The sequence below is a fragment of the Suillus clintonianus genome, assembly GCF_016758775.1.
Source record: "Suillus clintonianus strain FC179 chromosome Unknown DEU56scaffold_17, whole genome shotgun sequence".
Lineage (NCBI taxonomy): Eukaryota > Fungi > Basidiomycota > Agaricomycetes > Boletales > Suillaceae > Suillus > Suillus clintonianus.
Window position 1 is genome coordinate 301,393 of NW_024539241.1, and position 13,671 is coordinate 315,063.

The window sequence follows — 13,671 nt, forward strand, 5'->3', positions numbered from 1 at the left end:
TGCATTGGGTTTAATTTTATTTATACTAAGCTAATGGACCGCGTGATACCAGCGTCGTCGCGAGCGACGTGTCCCTCGTTTGAGTCTGACTCAAATGAACCCCACTCTCAGTGGGCGTGCTCGGTGCAGGCCTGCGCACCTTCCACGTGTTCGTTGGGATTTGAAAATCCCTTTTTTCATGCTCCGTCCTCCTATGGTGGAGTAAGGCTTACTTAGCGGGCGACTTCGGGCAGAATTGAGGCTGCCCTCTTTCTAACGTGTACCGTCGCCTCGCTAGGTAAGCTAATGTTCAGTTGGTTCGCGCAGGCCTCTTTCTAACGGGTACCGTCGCCTCGCTAGCTACTTTTGATTCAATACATCACTTCGTTCTCATCAGAAAATCTTTTCTTCATGACTGATAATGGTGAAACAACAATCTCCCAAACCCTCTCGTCATCCGTCGAAGAACAATCGCAGAGTTCATCAGATCTTACCTGTGTTGAACGATGCAGTGAACTCATCAACCAGTATCGTCTCGGACATAATGGAAAGGCCAACACGGTCTTTGCCATCCGGGAAATCCTCCTCGACTCACCGTCCGTCCGAGGTGGAAGAAATATCGATGATGCCCTTGATGTCTTCATCGGGATGCTCGACAGTATTGATTCCTCAAAGAATCGAGCAGCCGAACGAGGACAACAGTCTAGGGTCTCGGATCACGAAGAGGAAGCTCAGCGAGAGAATAGGGGGGCCAGTGAAATCGAAGAAACCGAAGCTAGAGGAAAGAAAGCCAGAGATGACACTGATTCAGAGGATGATGATCAGCCCTCGTCAAAGCGTGCCAAAACAGTCGACGTCAGCAAGTTCCCTTGGTCGCAGTCGCGATCCACGGCACTTGCCTCTCTACCTCAGGATATCAGAGAGACCTACCGCCAACTCGATAACTTTGCCGCCGATCCAAAAAGTGTCGTCAGTAACATCTTATCCACACCAGGATGTCCACCTTTCCCTCCCAGCGAATGGCTTAATGTCGTGCGTTGGAAATACGTCGACCTTGCCAAAGTCCTCGACTCAGCTCACACCACCGAGTTGGATCCAAAGCAAACCCACGTCATTGATGACGAGATTGAACTTGCCCTCCGAGTTGCCAAGTCGTCGGGGGGAATTAAGACATCCTCCGACCACAATATTGCCTTCGCCATGTACATCGAGGCTATTGCCTTCGTCTTCCCTCAACGAAGGAATGAATTCTCCCAATATAATACCTACCTCAGCCGACTCTTCCACGCAATGGAAATACGACTCCACTCGCGCATTATCGAGTTTGACCGTTCCGTCCGAAATCAGGTGGCCATGCAAAGAAACTTACGCCTCACTGATCATTCCCAATTTGAGCATCTTCGAACGACCTTCCTCACCTCCTTTGGCGTTGGTTCCAATTCCTCCTCATCCGCATCTATTGCCGGGGGAAGAACGAATCGGAGAGACGGAAATGGGGGAAGGGATGATCCCTGCCATAAATGGAATCGAGGAACCTGTCAGAGGTCCGATAGCGAGTGTAGGTTTGCCCACTGCTGTGATCGAAGAGGATGTCGAGGGGCACATCGTAAATCGGAGTGCCCAAACAAAGGAGGAGCTAAATAGGAATATCGCGCTCGGTCAGCGGTTTCGCAGAAAGGGTGTGTGGAACTCGAGGATGTCAGCTTGTAGTCGGACGGCTCTCTGGACTGAGTCAGCTGCTCCCATGCCTCGACCACCTCCTCGCGAATTCTCGAATCAAAGTGCTTTGGACACCATACATTCTCATCCTTTGTTGTTCAATGTCTCCACTCCTATCAAAGTTGACGTGTTTGAATCCCTTCTTGCTGATCATCCAAACCCGGCCTTTGTTCGCTCAGTGTGTGTCGGACTGCGTGAGGGTTTTTGGCCCTTCGCAGACACACATACGGGAGAATGGCCTCTAATTTTCGATAATTCGGATCGGCCACCAAAGAACGATGCGGAAAGGGAGTTTCTACAGACGCAGATTGATAAAGAAGTTGAAGTAGGGCGTTATTCTCAGGCATTCGGACCAGATCTGCTACCGGGAATGTACAGCATGCCCATTCACGCTGTGCCCAAACCGGGAACCGCCAAGCATCGACTGGTAACCGATCATAGTGCTGGGAAGTATGCTCTGAATGCGATGATCTCGCACGATGATATTGCTGGAGTCACCCTCGATAACGTCCAGGACTTGGCTAATGGCTTGCGCGTTTTTCGTCGTTCACGGCCTTATGCCCAACTCAACCTTTGGAAGGCGGACGTGTCAGAAGCTTACCGGCATATGCCCATGCATCCCTTATGGCAGATTAAACAGATTGTCAGCTTTCAGGGTCGTCGTTTCGTTGACCGCAGAAACGTATTTGGAGGAAGAGCATCTCAACGAATCTATCACGCGTTTATGTCTCTCGTCATTTGGATCGCGATTTTCAAAATTCTCATCCACTTCCTGTACATCTATGTTGACGACTCATTTTCCTTTGACGACAAACGTGACCTCGAACTCTATATGCCATACAAAAAGCTCCTACCTCGAAATCTTGTCAAACTTCTCCGTTTATGGGATGCTATTGGCCTTCCTCACGAAGAACGAAAACAAATCTTTGGTCTTGAACTACCCATCATAGGTTTTGACGTTGATCCCAATCTCATGCGAGCTCGAATGTCAGATGACTCTCGCACTCAGCTTATTCAAGCTCTTTTGGACTTTGCGCAGAGGGGAGCACGTCGTTCTCTTCGTGATTTTCAGCGTCTAGCCGGGTGGCTAAACTGGGCTCTCAATGTCTATCCTCTCCTTCGGCCAGGTTTGTCTGCGCTATATGCTAAGACAGCGGGAAAATTGGTGTCAAAAGCTCTCATTTGGGTCAATAGAGACGTGGTTCGAGAGCTTGCTTGGGTTGTTGACCATCTGCGGTCGGTTGAAGGAATCTACTTCTTCAAATCTGTTTCTTGGAATTTCCGAAACTTACCGGATGATGTCCTGCGGGTTTATACCGATGCCTCAGGAGATGGTCTTGCGTATTGGTTCCCTTCCTTAAATCTCGGCTTCCAGTCGCGCATTCCTGGATCAGCTCCGACTGGGTCAATTTTCTATTTTGAAGCCTTGGCAGTAACCGCGGCAATACTTGACGCTTCCACGCGTCTTCATCCAGATGCACGTGTCGCAATTTTCACCGACAACCTTAATACGGTGGCCATGTTCAACTCTTTGGCAGCTCTCCCGCCATACAATTGGCTGTTGATGGTATCGGTGGATGCTATCATCAATGCTCAACTTGACTTCCGGGTTTTTCACATTCCCGGTGTCGATAATGTGGTGGCAGACCGTTTATCTCGTTGGAAGAATTTTGAGGCAGAACGTGCCTCTCCTGGGATTTCGGTCCTTCCTTTTTCACCCCCTCGGAATACGCTGGGGGCAGCCAAAAAATGATCCACGTGTCACCTAATTCCAGGCAGCCCTCACGGGATACCTGGTCTCTTGAGCGTCTTATTCATGAGCGCTCAATTCTCTTGGGAATGTCTCTCGATAACTCTACCTGCCGTGCATATTCATCCCATTTGAATTCTTATCTCACCTTCTGTGCGCAACATCATCTCCCTATTGATCCCACTCCCGACACGCTATCGTATTATGTGACCTTCATGTCGCATCACATTCAACCGCGCTCAGTCGATTCTTACTTATCGGGCATCATCAGTCACTTGGAACCCCATTTTCCTCATGTTCGGAAATCCCGTCACTCTCAGCTCGTTAAACGGACCCTCCAAGGAGCTCTCCGCACACTGGGTCGTCCCGTCTTGCGAAAGCAACCTATTTGCCGTGACGACTTACAGCGTGTTTTGGATGGTCTGGTTCATCCTTTATCTCACGACGATCTGTTGTGGGTCACGCAGCTTCATTGTGGCTTCTATGGTCTACTGCGACTTGGGGAATTAGTGTCGCCCGATGACATTGACTTGCGCAATTTCGAGAAGCTTTCCCTGCGGACTTCGGTTCGCATCTCAGATAACGACTTCTCTTTTCTTATTCAGCGTGACAAGACGGATACGCGGTACGAAGGCAACAGGGTACTCATCCAGCGTTCCGGTGTTGGTGCTGATCCTTTGCCTCTCTTTACGCGATACCTGGCTTCACGCGACACAAAATTTCCTTTGCACCCTTACCTTTGGTTGCGAGAAGACGGAAAACCCCCCACGCGCTCTTGGTTTATTCGCAACCTCAAATGTTTCTTCCCCGCTGGAGTTTCTGGTCATTCTATGCGGGCTGGAGGTGCAACTTCGCTTGCTGCTGCTGGTGTATCGCCTGACCGCATTCGTGCTGTTGGCCGGTGGCAGTCAAGTACCTGGGAGCGCTATGTGCGCAAAAACTCGACGCTGTTGCAAGCGTTATTGTTCAATGGTCGTCCTGCACACGATCCTCCTTTTGCGAATGTGTAACGTTGTACGTCGTACATGTATTAATATTTTTATTCCTTTATTCTTTATTTTTCTTTTCTTACTTACCCTCCCTTCTCCCACCCTTCATAATAGTCATTAGTGTTCGTTTTCCCTCAGATTCTTAGTCATTTGAGGCTCGACTACTTATCTACTGGGTTGTATTGCTAGTCATCAATAACAGCCGGACTCCTCAAAGTGTCGAGGAGCCGTTCTTGGCTATACCATTGGTGATTGCGCGCCTTCAAAATCGTGCGAGGTCCATTAGTTGGGTTTAATTTTATTTATACTAAGCTAATGGACCGCGTGATACCAGCGTCGTCGCGAGCGACGTGTCCCTCGTTTGAGTCTGACTCAAATGAACCCCACTCTCAGTGGGCGTGCTCGGTGCAGGCCTGCGCACCTTCCACGTGTTCGTTGGGATTTGAAAATCCCTTTTTTCATGCTCCGTCCTCCTATGGTGGAGTAAGGCTTACTTAGCGGGCGACTTCGGGCAGAATTGAGGCTGCCCTCTTTCTAACGTGTACCGTCGCCTCGCTAGGTAAGCTAATGTTCAGTTGGTTCGCGCAGGCCTCTTTCTAACGGGTACCGTCGCCTCGCTAGCTACTTTTGATTCACCCACCACTCCCTCCTACTTGGTACTAGATTTAGTGTTCGTTTTCCCTCAGATTCTTAGTCATTTGAGGCTCGACTACTTATCTACTGGGTTGTATTGCTAGTCATCAATAACAGCCGGACTCCTCAAAGTGTCGAGGAGCCGTTCTTGGCTATACCATTGGTGATTGCGCGCCTTCAAAATCGTGCGAGGTCCATTAGATAATAATAGATTCAGAACACGGTCACGTGGGTATCTTTGCGATGGCTTTTCTCTACACGTATTCAACTTGAAGCATGTAATTCTTAGACTGTGAAGAACACATTGGTGTTCTGCAGACTCTTAGCCCGCCGGTCCCCACACATGCCAGTTTGGTCCTTGTTGGAATTATCGGAGGAGTCGCCCTTGGAGTTTTCCTCCTTTTGCTATTGGCCATCCGCACATGCAAACCCAAAGCAGGCCCCGCATCCGACGGGACCTCTGAAACTGACCCTCTCCTGAATCAACTGCAAACTGATCTTCAGGTGAGGAACTCATTAGCATCCCAGCACAGTGGACTAATTGAATAGGGCGAACAGAGGGATCATACTCCCATGTCAAACAAAGACACATTACTCTGTTCCATCTGTGCAAATTTGGACTTTTACAAGATTTTCCTTGATGGCATCCCAGAGACAGAGGAGATCCCGCTCGATACACTCTCGTCCATCTTAAAGAAGTCCTACCAATGCAGTTTCTGCCGCCTCATAGCCTTTCATGTTCGTCGAACATGGATGTTGGACAACTTTCCTCACTTCGATCTCTCACGTATTGAATGTCGGATCTTGTCACAAAATTGTGGTCATCTTCGGGGTTATCCCCTACCAAAATTCCGCTGCTATCGCCTCCACATCAATATGGAGGGCTTACAATACCTTTGGGAGAGATATCCGGCTTCCAGAGCAGTGGCAGGTTCGCTACGGATCCACCTTATGCAAGAAGATGCTTTCAAGTTTGGGAGACCTATTGATGTTCATGGTCGCAGGTTGAAGGATGTCGTGGATATAAATCTGGTGAAGAACTGGATTAATATTTGTCAGGAGAATCACGGTGATGACTGTAGAAGTGCCCGGAGCATGGACGACGTCGACAGGAAGCTACCAGAGTTTGTGAGAGTGGTAGACGTAGTATCGATGTCCGTGATTCCTGCTCCTTCTCGCTGTCGCTATGTCGCCCTCAGTTACGTATGGGGAGATATCGGCGCAGAATATTGGACGGCGAAGGACAACGTAGTGGAGCGCTCCAAGCCTGGCGGTTTGAACGCGGCACACCTCCCCGAAACCATCACTGACTCGATTCTATTCGTTCGACAACTTGGTGAACGTTACATATGGATCGACGCTCTATGCATCATCCAAGATGATTCCCAGGACAAATTCGCTCAAATACAAATCATGGATTTGGTCTATGGCTTGTCTTACCTCACGATAGTCACTGCTAGCGGCAAGACTAGGACGGCTCGGGACCCTCTCCCAGGGTGCCGCCCACGAACTAGAACATCACAACAGCATATAGAGGTCGTTCAAGGACTTCATCTCTATGTGGGTCCTCCAAGACTTAGGGAGGCTCTCGCTATGTCCGCATGGAATACACGTTGTTGGACCTATCAAGAGTCCGTGCTCTCCCACCGAAGGATATACTTCACTGGGCAGCAAGTCTACTTTGAATGTCGACGTGATGTCTTCTGCGAAGACATCATCGCGGAAAACCAACGCTTCATCGTTGGCGGCTTTCTTCAGTCTTCAGGTGATGGTGTCCTCCATAGCCACTCCTTTGCGAATTACTTGTTTGCCGTCAAGGAGTGTACACGACGTAATCTCACGGTGGAATCAGACGTTGTTGATGCTATCACTGGAGTGACGAATGCTTTGGCGATAGCCTTTGGGCTCGGTGATCCCACCAGAGTCTTTCAATATGGAATGATGTTGACGGACCTGCATCACACGCTTCTCTGGCAACACGATCCACACACACCTCGTTCACGCCGTTCACTTCCTGACAGAGACAGTTCACCCCGGCCTTCTTGGGCATGGGCTACGTGGCGTGGAGCTATCGATTATTTGACGATCTTTCGATACGAGGGGATCACCATGAATACTAGCCCCCCAGAAGTGGTCGAAACATTTGTTGATCCTTGGTACATCGTAGACCATAGTGGCGACATAGTGCAGTTTGATGTTCCCCGAAAGCACCAAGTCATTTACCCTAGGATGCCCAAGACCTCATATTCTCCTCCACATGGTGTCTTGGACACGACGGAGCTGACACTAAACATACATCGACCGCTAGAACCAAGCACCCTCATATTTCGCACGACTTCCAGCCACTTTGGTATTGCACGACGAGCTCGACTTAGCGAAGAATCAAGTACCGCACCTATCCATCACGGTCTCTTCGATATCCTCTCCACCACTTCTTCCCCCACCGTATCTTCCACTTCTGCATCTTCCCCTCCCGAGGCTTGGGTTGGCACTGCCGTCCTGCCATTGGACCACGCCCTGCCTACTTCTCTCGAGTTCATTGTTCTTTCCCGTACCGATATACGCGGTGTGTATGATGAAGAGAGTTTTCCTTTTTACCTTGAATGCTCACTACATGTGATGGCAATTAGTAGTCAAAATGAGGGTTTGATGGAACGTGTTGGGTTGGGCATCATTCATGAAGCCGCCTGGATTGCTTCAAATGCGAAAGAGAAGGTTGTATTTCTTCGATAGTGGGAGGCGGTTGTTGGCTCTTATTATCTACTGTACACTTACGACCTTAGCTTCAAGGACATGTATGATTGTTAGGATACAGGCAGTTTACCTATAGTAGTTTGTCGATATGAGAATAGCCATTCTGGGAGGTCAATGAGCATAATGGGCAACTCATGTTCGAGGGTTTCTACAGAGAATTCTGCGGGGTTGCAAGGCCAAGGGTATACACCAGGAACATCAGATGCTCGAGATGGAAACAACAAGCCGATGACACTGTCAAGGCAGTTCGCGATTCATTCAAAATGGCAGTGTGAACGCGCCAGAAAAGAGGGAATAAATGTGTGCAATTATATCCAAGACGCGACATCGTGTGAGCAGTCACCTGAGGTATCCTAGGACAACTTTGCAATATTAGCCGATATCCGATCTTTAGGAAATCCCGTTCCCTGTCCAGAATAAGATAGGGTGGCGTATGTGCCCTTCGTCAAATATGATGGGTTGACGACGACTGAATTGTCTACGACCTGCAGCAGATATTGAAGCGACGACGGGATGGTATCAAAGTAAATTTACCTTTGAAAAGTGCTTCAATCGGCTGGGCAACACCATCACGTCAGGACCTGGATCGTCCGGACTTTCGGCGACTCTCAACTCTGCGGAATGTGATACGTCAAGATTGACTTCGTGTGCGACGTCCATGGACACAGGGAATATCGGGTAAAAACTATGCAGAGTGTCGGATGTAAGCTGCTGGAAGTTGAATGATAGGAAAAGTTTCACCTTCTCTGCTGCAAGACATATCTGCTCAGATTCGACATGGGGTCGCTAGCAGCCGCTGGTTCGCATATGATAGAATCAATTTCTTCTCCACGTCTAAAATACTCCTCCTTCCGCAGGTGATACAAGACGTCCACGCTGCACACAGCGAAAGAAATCCCATTTAGTGAGAAACGGGCTGGATTAGGGAGGAGCCGTATCCGCTGAGCACAGTAGTTAATTACATCAGATAAGGAGAACAGTGTTCGAAACACTCACTGGATCGCCGCTAAACTCATCATCAAGCTCGCATTGAGGAAAGACTGCGTGGTCGCTGATGATGTCATTCACGCTTGGTACGAGAAGAACGATGCTTGTTGGTGATTGGGAAAGAAAATCTCGGAGGGGAGTGATAAACTGGCGTTTGAAAATGTCTGATGGCATCTCGTCAACCATGCCGTGCTGTAGGTATGTATGTGTAGCATCTACGAATGGCCCGAGCTGATCAAATTGTGAGATTCGAATGCTAAATTGAACTAAAGAATGTGCATACGAGTAAGACGACGGCAGGTTTTGATGCCTTGAGGTTGCTGATGAGAGTTCTCCATGGTTTGTAGTCGAGGTTAGCATCTGGAGTGAATGGCCCACAGGCTATGCACATGTCAAAACTTGCTGCGACGTTACTCGGTGGAGCAGGTGACACCGGCATCGGAGGTATCTACGCCAAGCACGTCTTGTAATTTGACAAGAAAACCAGAGACTGGGAACACTCACAGCCAGAATCTCAGACGCAATAAAATAGCCTCCACCGCCGTTGCGCCCCTTCAGCGCCACAACCGCCCCAGGAAACAGGCCCACACCACCCAGGCCTTTGTACCCTCCCCTTATCTTGAGACCTGGGGCGAGTTGTAGAGGCACACGTAGTCCATCCCCGTGGGCCCGCGATGCCTCGAGAATCAGTGACTGATCGTTCAGCTTAACGCCTGCGCCAGAAGGTTCCGCGTCTATCACGATCCGGCCCACGACAACGCAACATTCCTGCAAAAAAATTCAGCCTAAGAAAACAGTTGCCAAAGCACCCGTACCTCGGAGAAAACGCCGGGATGACCCAACTGACCAGCATCCCGATAATGTTTCAAAATAAGATCGCCAAACCCATCGAGTTGTGTGTCTAGAGCTAGAAAAAACTCAGCTGGAGCAGCGCTCGGAAGGTCTGCCAGATACCCACGCACTTTCGCTCCGTTCGCCCAATGTTTCATACATATATCGATCTTAAGCAGGATGAGGGGATGAGGCAGGAAGACTGGGGATTGACACTCACAAGCGCGATTCTGTCTACCATCTTTGGGACCCACGAACGCAACCCTACTCGAACTAGCGATAGGGCCATCAAAGTCCTGCTCAAGCTTCACAGGCGTGCTCGGCATTCCTCCAAAAAGTGCTTTTGGCGGCTGAGCCGCAGCCTTGAGCGGCCCACTAAGCCCCGTAGCATTCACGCCCGCAAATTTTGCAGAATGAGCTAGCCTCCCGCGCGCAAAGCTAGTCGCTGATGCCGACTTAGACGCACTGCTCGCGTTCTTGGCTTGTACCTCCCGCTGGATCTGAGCCTTGACATCTGCTGCAGATTCGCGCGTAAAGCGGAGGATAGTCTGCGCTTTACCGTACGATAGAGCTTCCCATTTGAATTGGAGGTCTTCTGCTGTTAGATTGTACATCTGACATATGGATACACCTGTAAAACGCGTTCTATGGCTATGATCTTTGCGGATTCAAACGCGAAATCGTACATTCATTTACAAGGGCCTCTGAGTCCTCTTCCTCCTCTGTAGCACCAAGCCAAGTGACTATATTGCCGCGTAAGGAAGACATCTTTGATCAGAGGTGGACAGAACGAGAAACGCGTGAAATGGACACGGAACGCGTCAAGCCACAAACGCGACAATGTGTCACGGTCACAGAACGGTCATGCAGTCACATCACACCAACTTCAGAATTATTATAGATAACACCTGCAGAACACGAACAGATGAATGTACGATGAGCGGATCCTACTATGTAGTTACTGATACAAACAGATTCAAGACTACAGCAGACTACAGATCAGGGGAGGGTAGCCAAGCATTGAATCCAGAAGGCATGGGTTGGGGTGTTACCGACGATACGTAGGGAATACACGAGCGAAACGTAGCGTCTTCAAGCTCTTTGAAGAATCAATAAGTTGGGATATGGAAGGGCACGGAAGGGAAGGAGAAGAGAAAAGAGTAAGTGTCTATGCTTCTTCCTGGTCCCCTGCATCTGCGTCTTCCTTCTCTGGCTCTTCTTCCTCGGAATGGGAGAGCGAGCTCTCTTTTGCAGGACATGAGCTATTCGTGGGAGATACGCTTAATCCGCCGGTGTGGGATGTTGGCGGCGATGATGCGTGTGGGATGCTATACATAACTGTAAGCGAGTGACAGTGCACAGTAAGAATGGAGAACGACATACTTGTCTGGATTGGGGATCGCAGTGCCAACGGTGTTCTGTGGTGCGACCCCAGCTTTGGAGAGTGCATAGTCACCTGAATCGAAATATTTCCGGTCCTGGATGCAATAAGAACAAAGATGAATAGAGAGGGCATGGAACTCACCCCTTGCATCTTGGTCAAGATGTTCTTGTGTGCGGGAAGTTTGCCGTACAGTCGAAAGAGCTTCTGCTCCTCCTCCGACAGTTTCTGTGCAAGTCATGATGAATACATATCCTTGCACGGGGCACGAGGCATCGATAACTCACACTGATGTCGATCTTGTTGCGCTTGGCCGGCAGCATGGCGAAGTGATGAGCAGAACGAGCTAGACGATGAAGGAGGAGGAGCTATGAAAGCCTTCGAGAGGGTCCTTGAGAAAGCCCAGCACCGATGAATCGAATGGAAACAAAAGTTGTCGATGACTTGCGGTTTCTAAGCGTTTCCAGTCTTTCCCCCAAAGATGTAATTACCTAAGCGGAGTGGCGGAGTTTCAATCAAACATTTCAATTATACCCGGCATCGGATGTCGGATCTCATATGTCATAATCAGTTTCAGCAAAACTTGTTTCCCAAGTCACAGCTTTGTTTGCGGAACACGTTACAGATCCCAGACATCCGTAAAACAGTCATATGTGCTACCCTGCACCACCTGACCATCCATGCTAAAGTGAGTGTCGAAAGTGTATTTTTGATCCGCGGTATTGTTCTTCACCTGTAAGAAGTTGTCTTGATCAGGACCACCATCCGGAACTTGTGAGACAGCACTGAGCCCAGTCTCATCTTCAACACAAAGCCCACTCGAGTCATCGAATACATCAGCCAGATCGAACAGTATCTCGTCCTCGCAGCTCCATTCTTCATCTGCAAACTCGGTGTCAACGAGTACGGCGAACTCGTCCACTTCTCCAAGTTGTTCTTGGCGCCCCGAAAACGTCGACTCTGCGCCGATCAGATGACATGACAGGGGCTGATGAAACACAACCGGTGCATCCTCAAGGGGCAGGGAAGTACGTTCGAATTCGGCATCTTCCATGTTGACATCCTCTTGCTCGTGATCAACTTCTAGGTCCAACGCGAAGCTATCGTTGTCTTCACTTTCAGTTAGATAGGACGATGCCAAAGGGGGCGTAATGCTACGTGGTTGAGATGAAAAGCCTAGGCCTTTGATAAGGAAACCGTCCGAATGCGTGGTCCATGCGCCTGGCAACGTGGTCGCTTCATCAGGCCAGTCCTCTAAAAGATCATCCGTATCGTTCGGCACGGTCTGCTGGATATCAATAGCCGGAACGGAGATATCCATGTGGATGTCAGGAAGATTAGGCCAAGCGAGAGGGAAATCGACTTCTGTGCTATTGAAAATGGCGTCATGCTCGACTAGTTGATCGTCATCCCCAGCTGAAGAAGTCAAGCGTGCGGTGATGATCTGGCTCTGAATAACTCGCACGAGATGTCATTCCTGAATAGGAGATTTCATACCTTGAAGCGAGTCTGGGGGACACCCACTCTGAACATCTGCTCCAAGGACTCACACAAGACGGCTTCTGGTGTGAGTTCCGGAGTATTGATTTGCTCGCCTTCGTCCGAGTCTTCTGAGTCGCGGGGGGCGAAGCATAAGGAGAGGGCCGTTGCGGAGGCCTGGAGCACGGACTGATGGCGAGCGCGTGCGGTCTAAAAAGATAATTATGGCGTGCACGGGAAGAAATATAAAACGCACCTTGATTAGTCGCTTGCAATGCACTACGAAATGGGGATTAGGGGACCGCCGCATGATTTCGAGAATGGACTGAGCAACGGAATGAAAGTACTCGGATTCCATGTCGAGCCTCTGATGTATTGTGAGGACAGTTGAGCAGAAAAAGGATCAAACATACTCTGCGCCACGTGCCAAAGATAAGGGGATAGCGTCTGAGCCATATGAGAGCGCATATATTCAGCTCAGACTACAGAAACGCACCCTACAAGCTGACTGAAAAGCTGCTCTGTGACGCGCTTGAGGAGGAGCTCAAAGGGCAGGTACAAATGGTCTGCGAACGGGCTGGCATCGCTGAGAAGGTTTGTGGAGCCTTCACGATCTCCTGCGGTTTTCCAAATATAACAGAGATCCACCGCCACGAGAGTAGCATGTGGGCGGGATGTATGAGATAGGGACCGGGATGGCGTCAGAATGACTGGAGTGGAGATTGTGCGTGGGTAGATGACGCAGAGTGAACGAGCTTACTTTTAGTATGGCCGTCGTCGTCGTCGATGTATGCGTCAGAGACGTTGTTCAAACCCAGCTGAGGTGCGTTCTGGAATACATAAGCAAAAAAGAGAAGAAAAGTGGCTTTGATACGTGCTTCGTTGAGGTCACTGCGGAGGTGGCGGACTAACGCAGAGTGCGCGATCGAATCCGCAGGGACGGTCTGGCCATCCAGAGAACCTGAAATAGAGACGATCAAATCTGAAAGTAGGAGGACGTCCAATTCTTTTGGTAGTCTGCCCTTGACTTTATGAACTACATTAGAGGGAGAGCCATGATAGAGCTTGTGCACGATTTTTATGTTCAAAAGACAATGTTCAGATGCAGCACGGATTGACGAGGAGGAGGAAAAGGATGGCATTGAATTAGGAAATATTCATTTGCTAAG

At 49.5% G+C, this 13,671-nt stretch overlaps 5 protein-coding genes across 5 annotated transcripts; 2 read left to right on the plus strand and 3 right to left on the minus strand.

Moving 5' to 3' along the window:
• Nucleotides 1-390: 390 nt before the first annotated feature.
• On the plus strand, nt 391-1,623 carry DEU56DRAFT_731872 (uncharacterized protein; the record flags this gene model as incomplete). Its single annotated transcript, XM_041348241.1, has 1 exon — nt 391-1,623. The coding sequence occupies one exon, from the start codon at nt 391-393 to the stop codon at nt 1,621-1,623; it is 1,233 nt and encodes a 410-aa protein (XP_041211200.1).
• A 3,543-nt stretch (nt 1,624-5,166) lies between these two features.
• Nucleotides 5,167-7,967, plus strand: DEU56DRAFT_788533 (heterokaryon incompatibility protein-domain-containing protein). Its single transcript, XM_041352464.1, has 3 exons — nt 5,167-5,298; nt 5,360-5,574; nt 5,629-7,967. Exon 3 carries the CDS (start codon nt 5,644-5,646, stop codon nt 7,801-7,803), a length of 2,160 nt encoding a protein of 719 aa, XP_041211201.1. The 5' UTR covers nt 5,167-5,298; nt 5,360-5,574; nt 5,629-5,643; the 3' UTR covers nt 7,804-7,967.
• On the minus strand, nt 7,966-10,472 carry DEU56DRAFT_788534 (DNA polymerase alpha subunit B). The gene is made up of 10 exons (XM_041352465.1): nt 10,329-10,472; nt 9,863-10,273; nt 9,774-9,812; nt 9,627-9,718; nt 9,316-9,579; nt 9,095-9,259; nt 8,821-9,042; nt 8,566-8,765; nt 8,359-8,509; nt 7,966-8,309 (listed from the first exon to the last, which is right to left on the minus strand). Exons 1-10 carry the CDS (start codon nt 10,408-10,410, stop codon nt 8,178-8,180), a joined length of 1,758 nt encoding a protein of 585 aa, XP_041211202.1. The 5' UTR covers nt 10,411-10,472; the 3' UTR covers nt 7,966-8,177.
• A 55-nt stretch (nt 10,473-10,527) lies between these two features.
• On the minus strand, nt 10,528-11,515 carry DEU56DRAFT_788535 (camp-regulated phosphoprotein/endosulfine conserved region-domain-containing protein). Its single transcript, XM_041352466.1, has 4 exons — nt 11,311-11,515; nt 11,168-11,251; nt 11,026-11,120; nt 10,528-10,970 (listed from the first exon to the last, which is right to left on the minus strand). Exons 1-4 carry the CDS (start codon nt 11,344-11,346, stop codon nt 10,811-10,813), a joined length of 375 nt encoding a protein of 124 aa, XP_041211203.1. The 5' UTR covers nt 11,347-11,515; the 3' UTR covers nt 10,528-10,810.
• Nucleotides 11,516-11,642: 127 nt separating this feature from the next.
• On the minus strand, nt 11,643-13,644 carry DEU56DRAFT_910145 (uncharacterized protein; the record flags this gene model as incomplete). Its single annotated transcript, XM_041357154.1, has 6 exons — nt 11,643-12,473; nt 12,521-12,712; nt 12,759-12,869; nt 12,916-12,949; nt 12,999-13,212; nt 13,263-13,644. The coding sequence occupies 6 exons, from the start codon at nt 13,642-13,644 to the stop codon at nt 11,643-11,645; spliced, it is 1,764 nt and encodes a 587-aa protein (XP_041211204.1).
• Nucleotides 13,645-13,671: the final 27 nt, after the last annotated feature.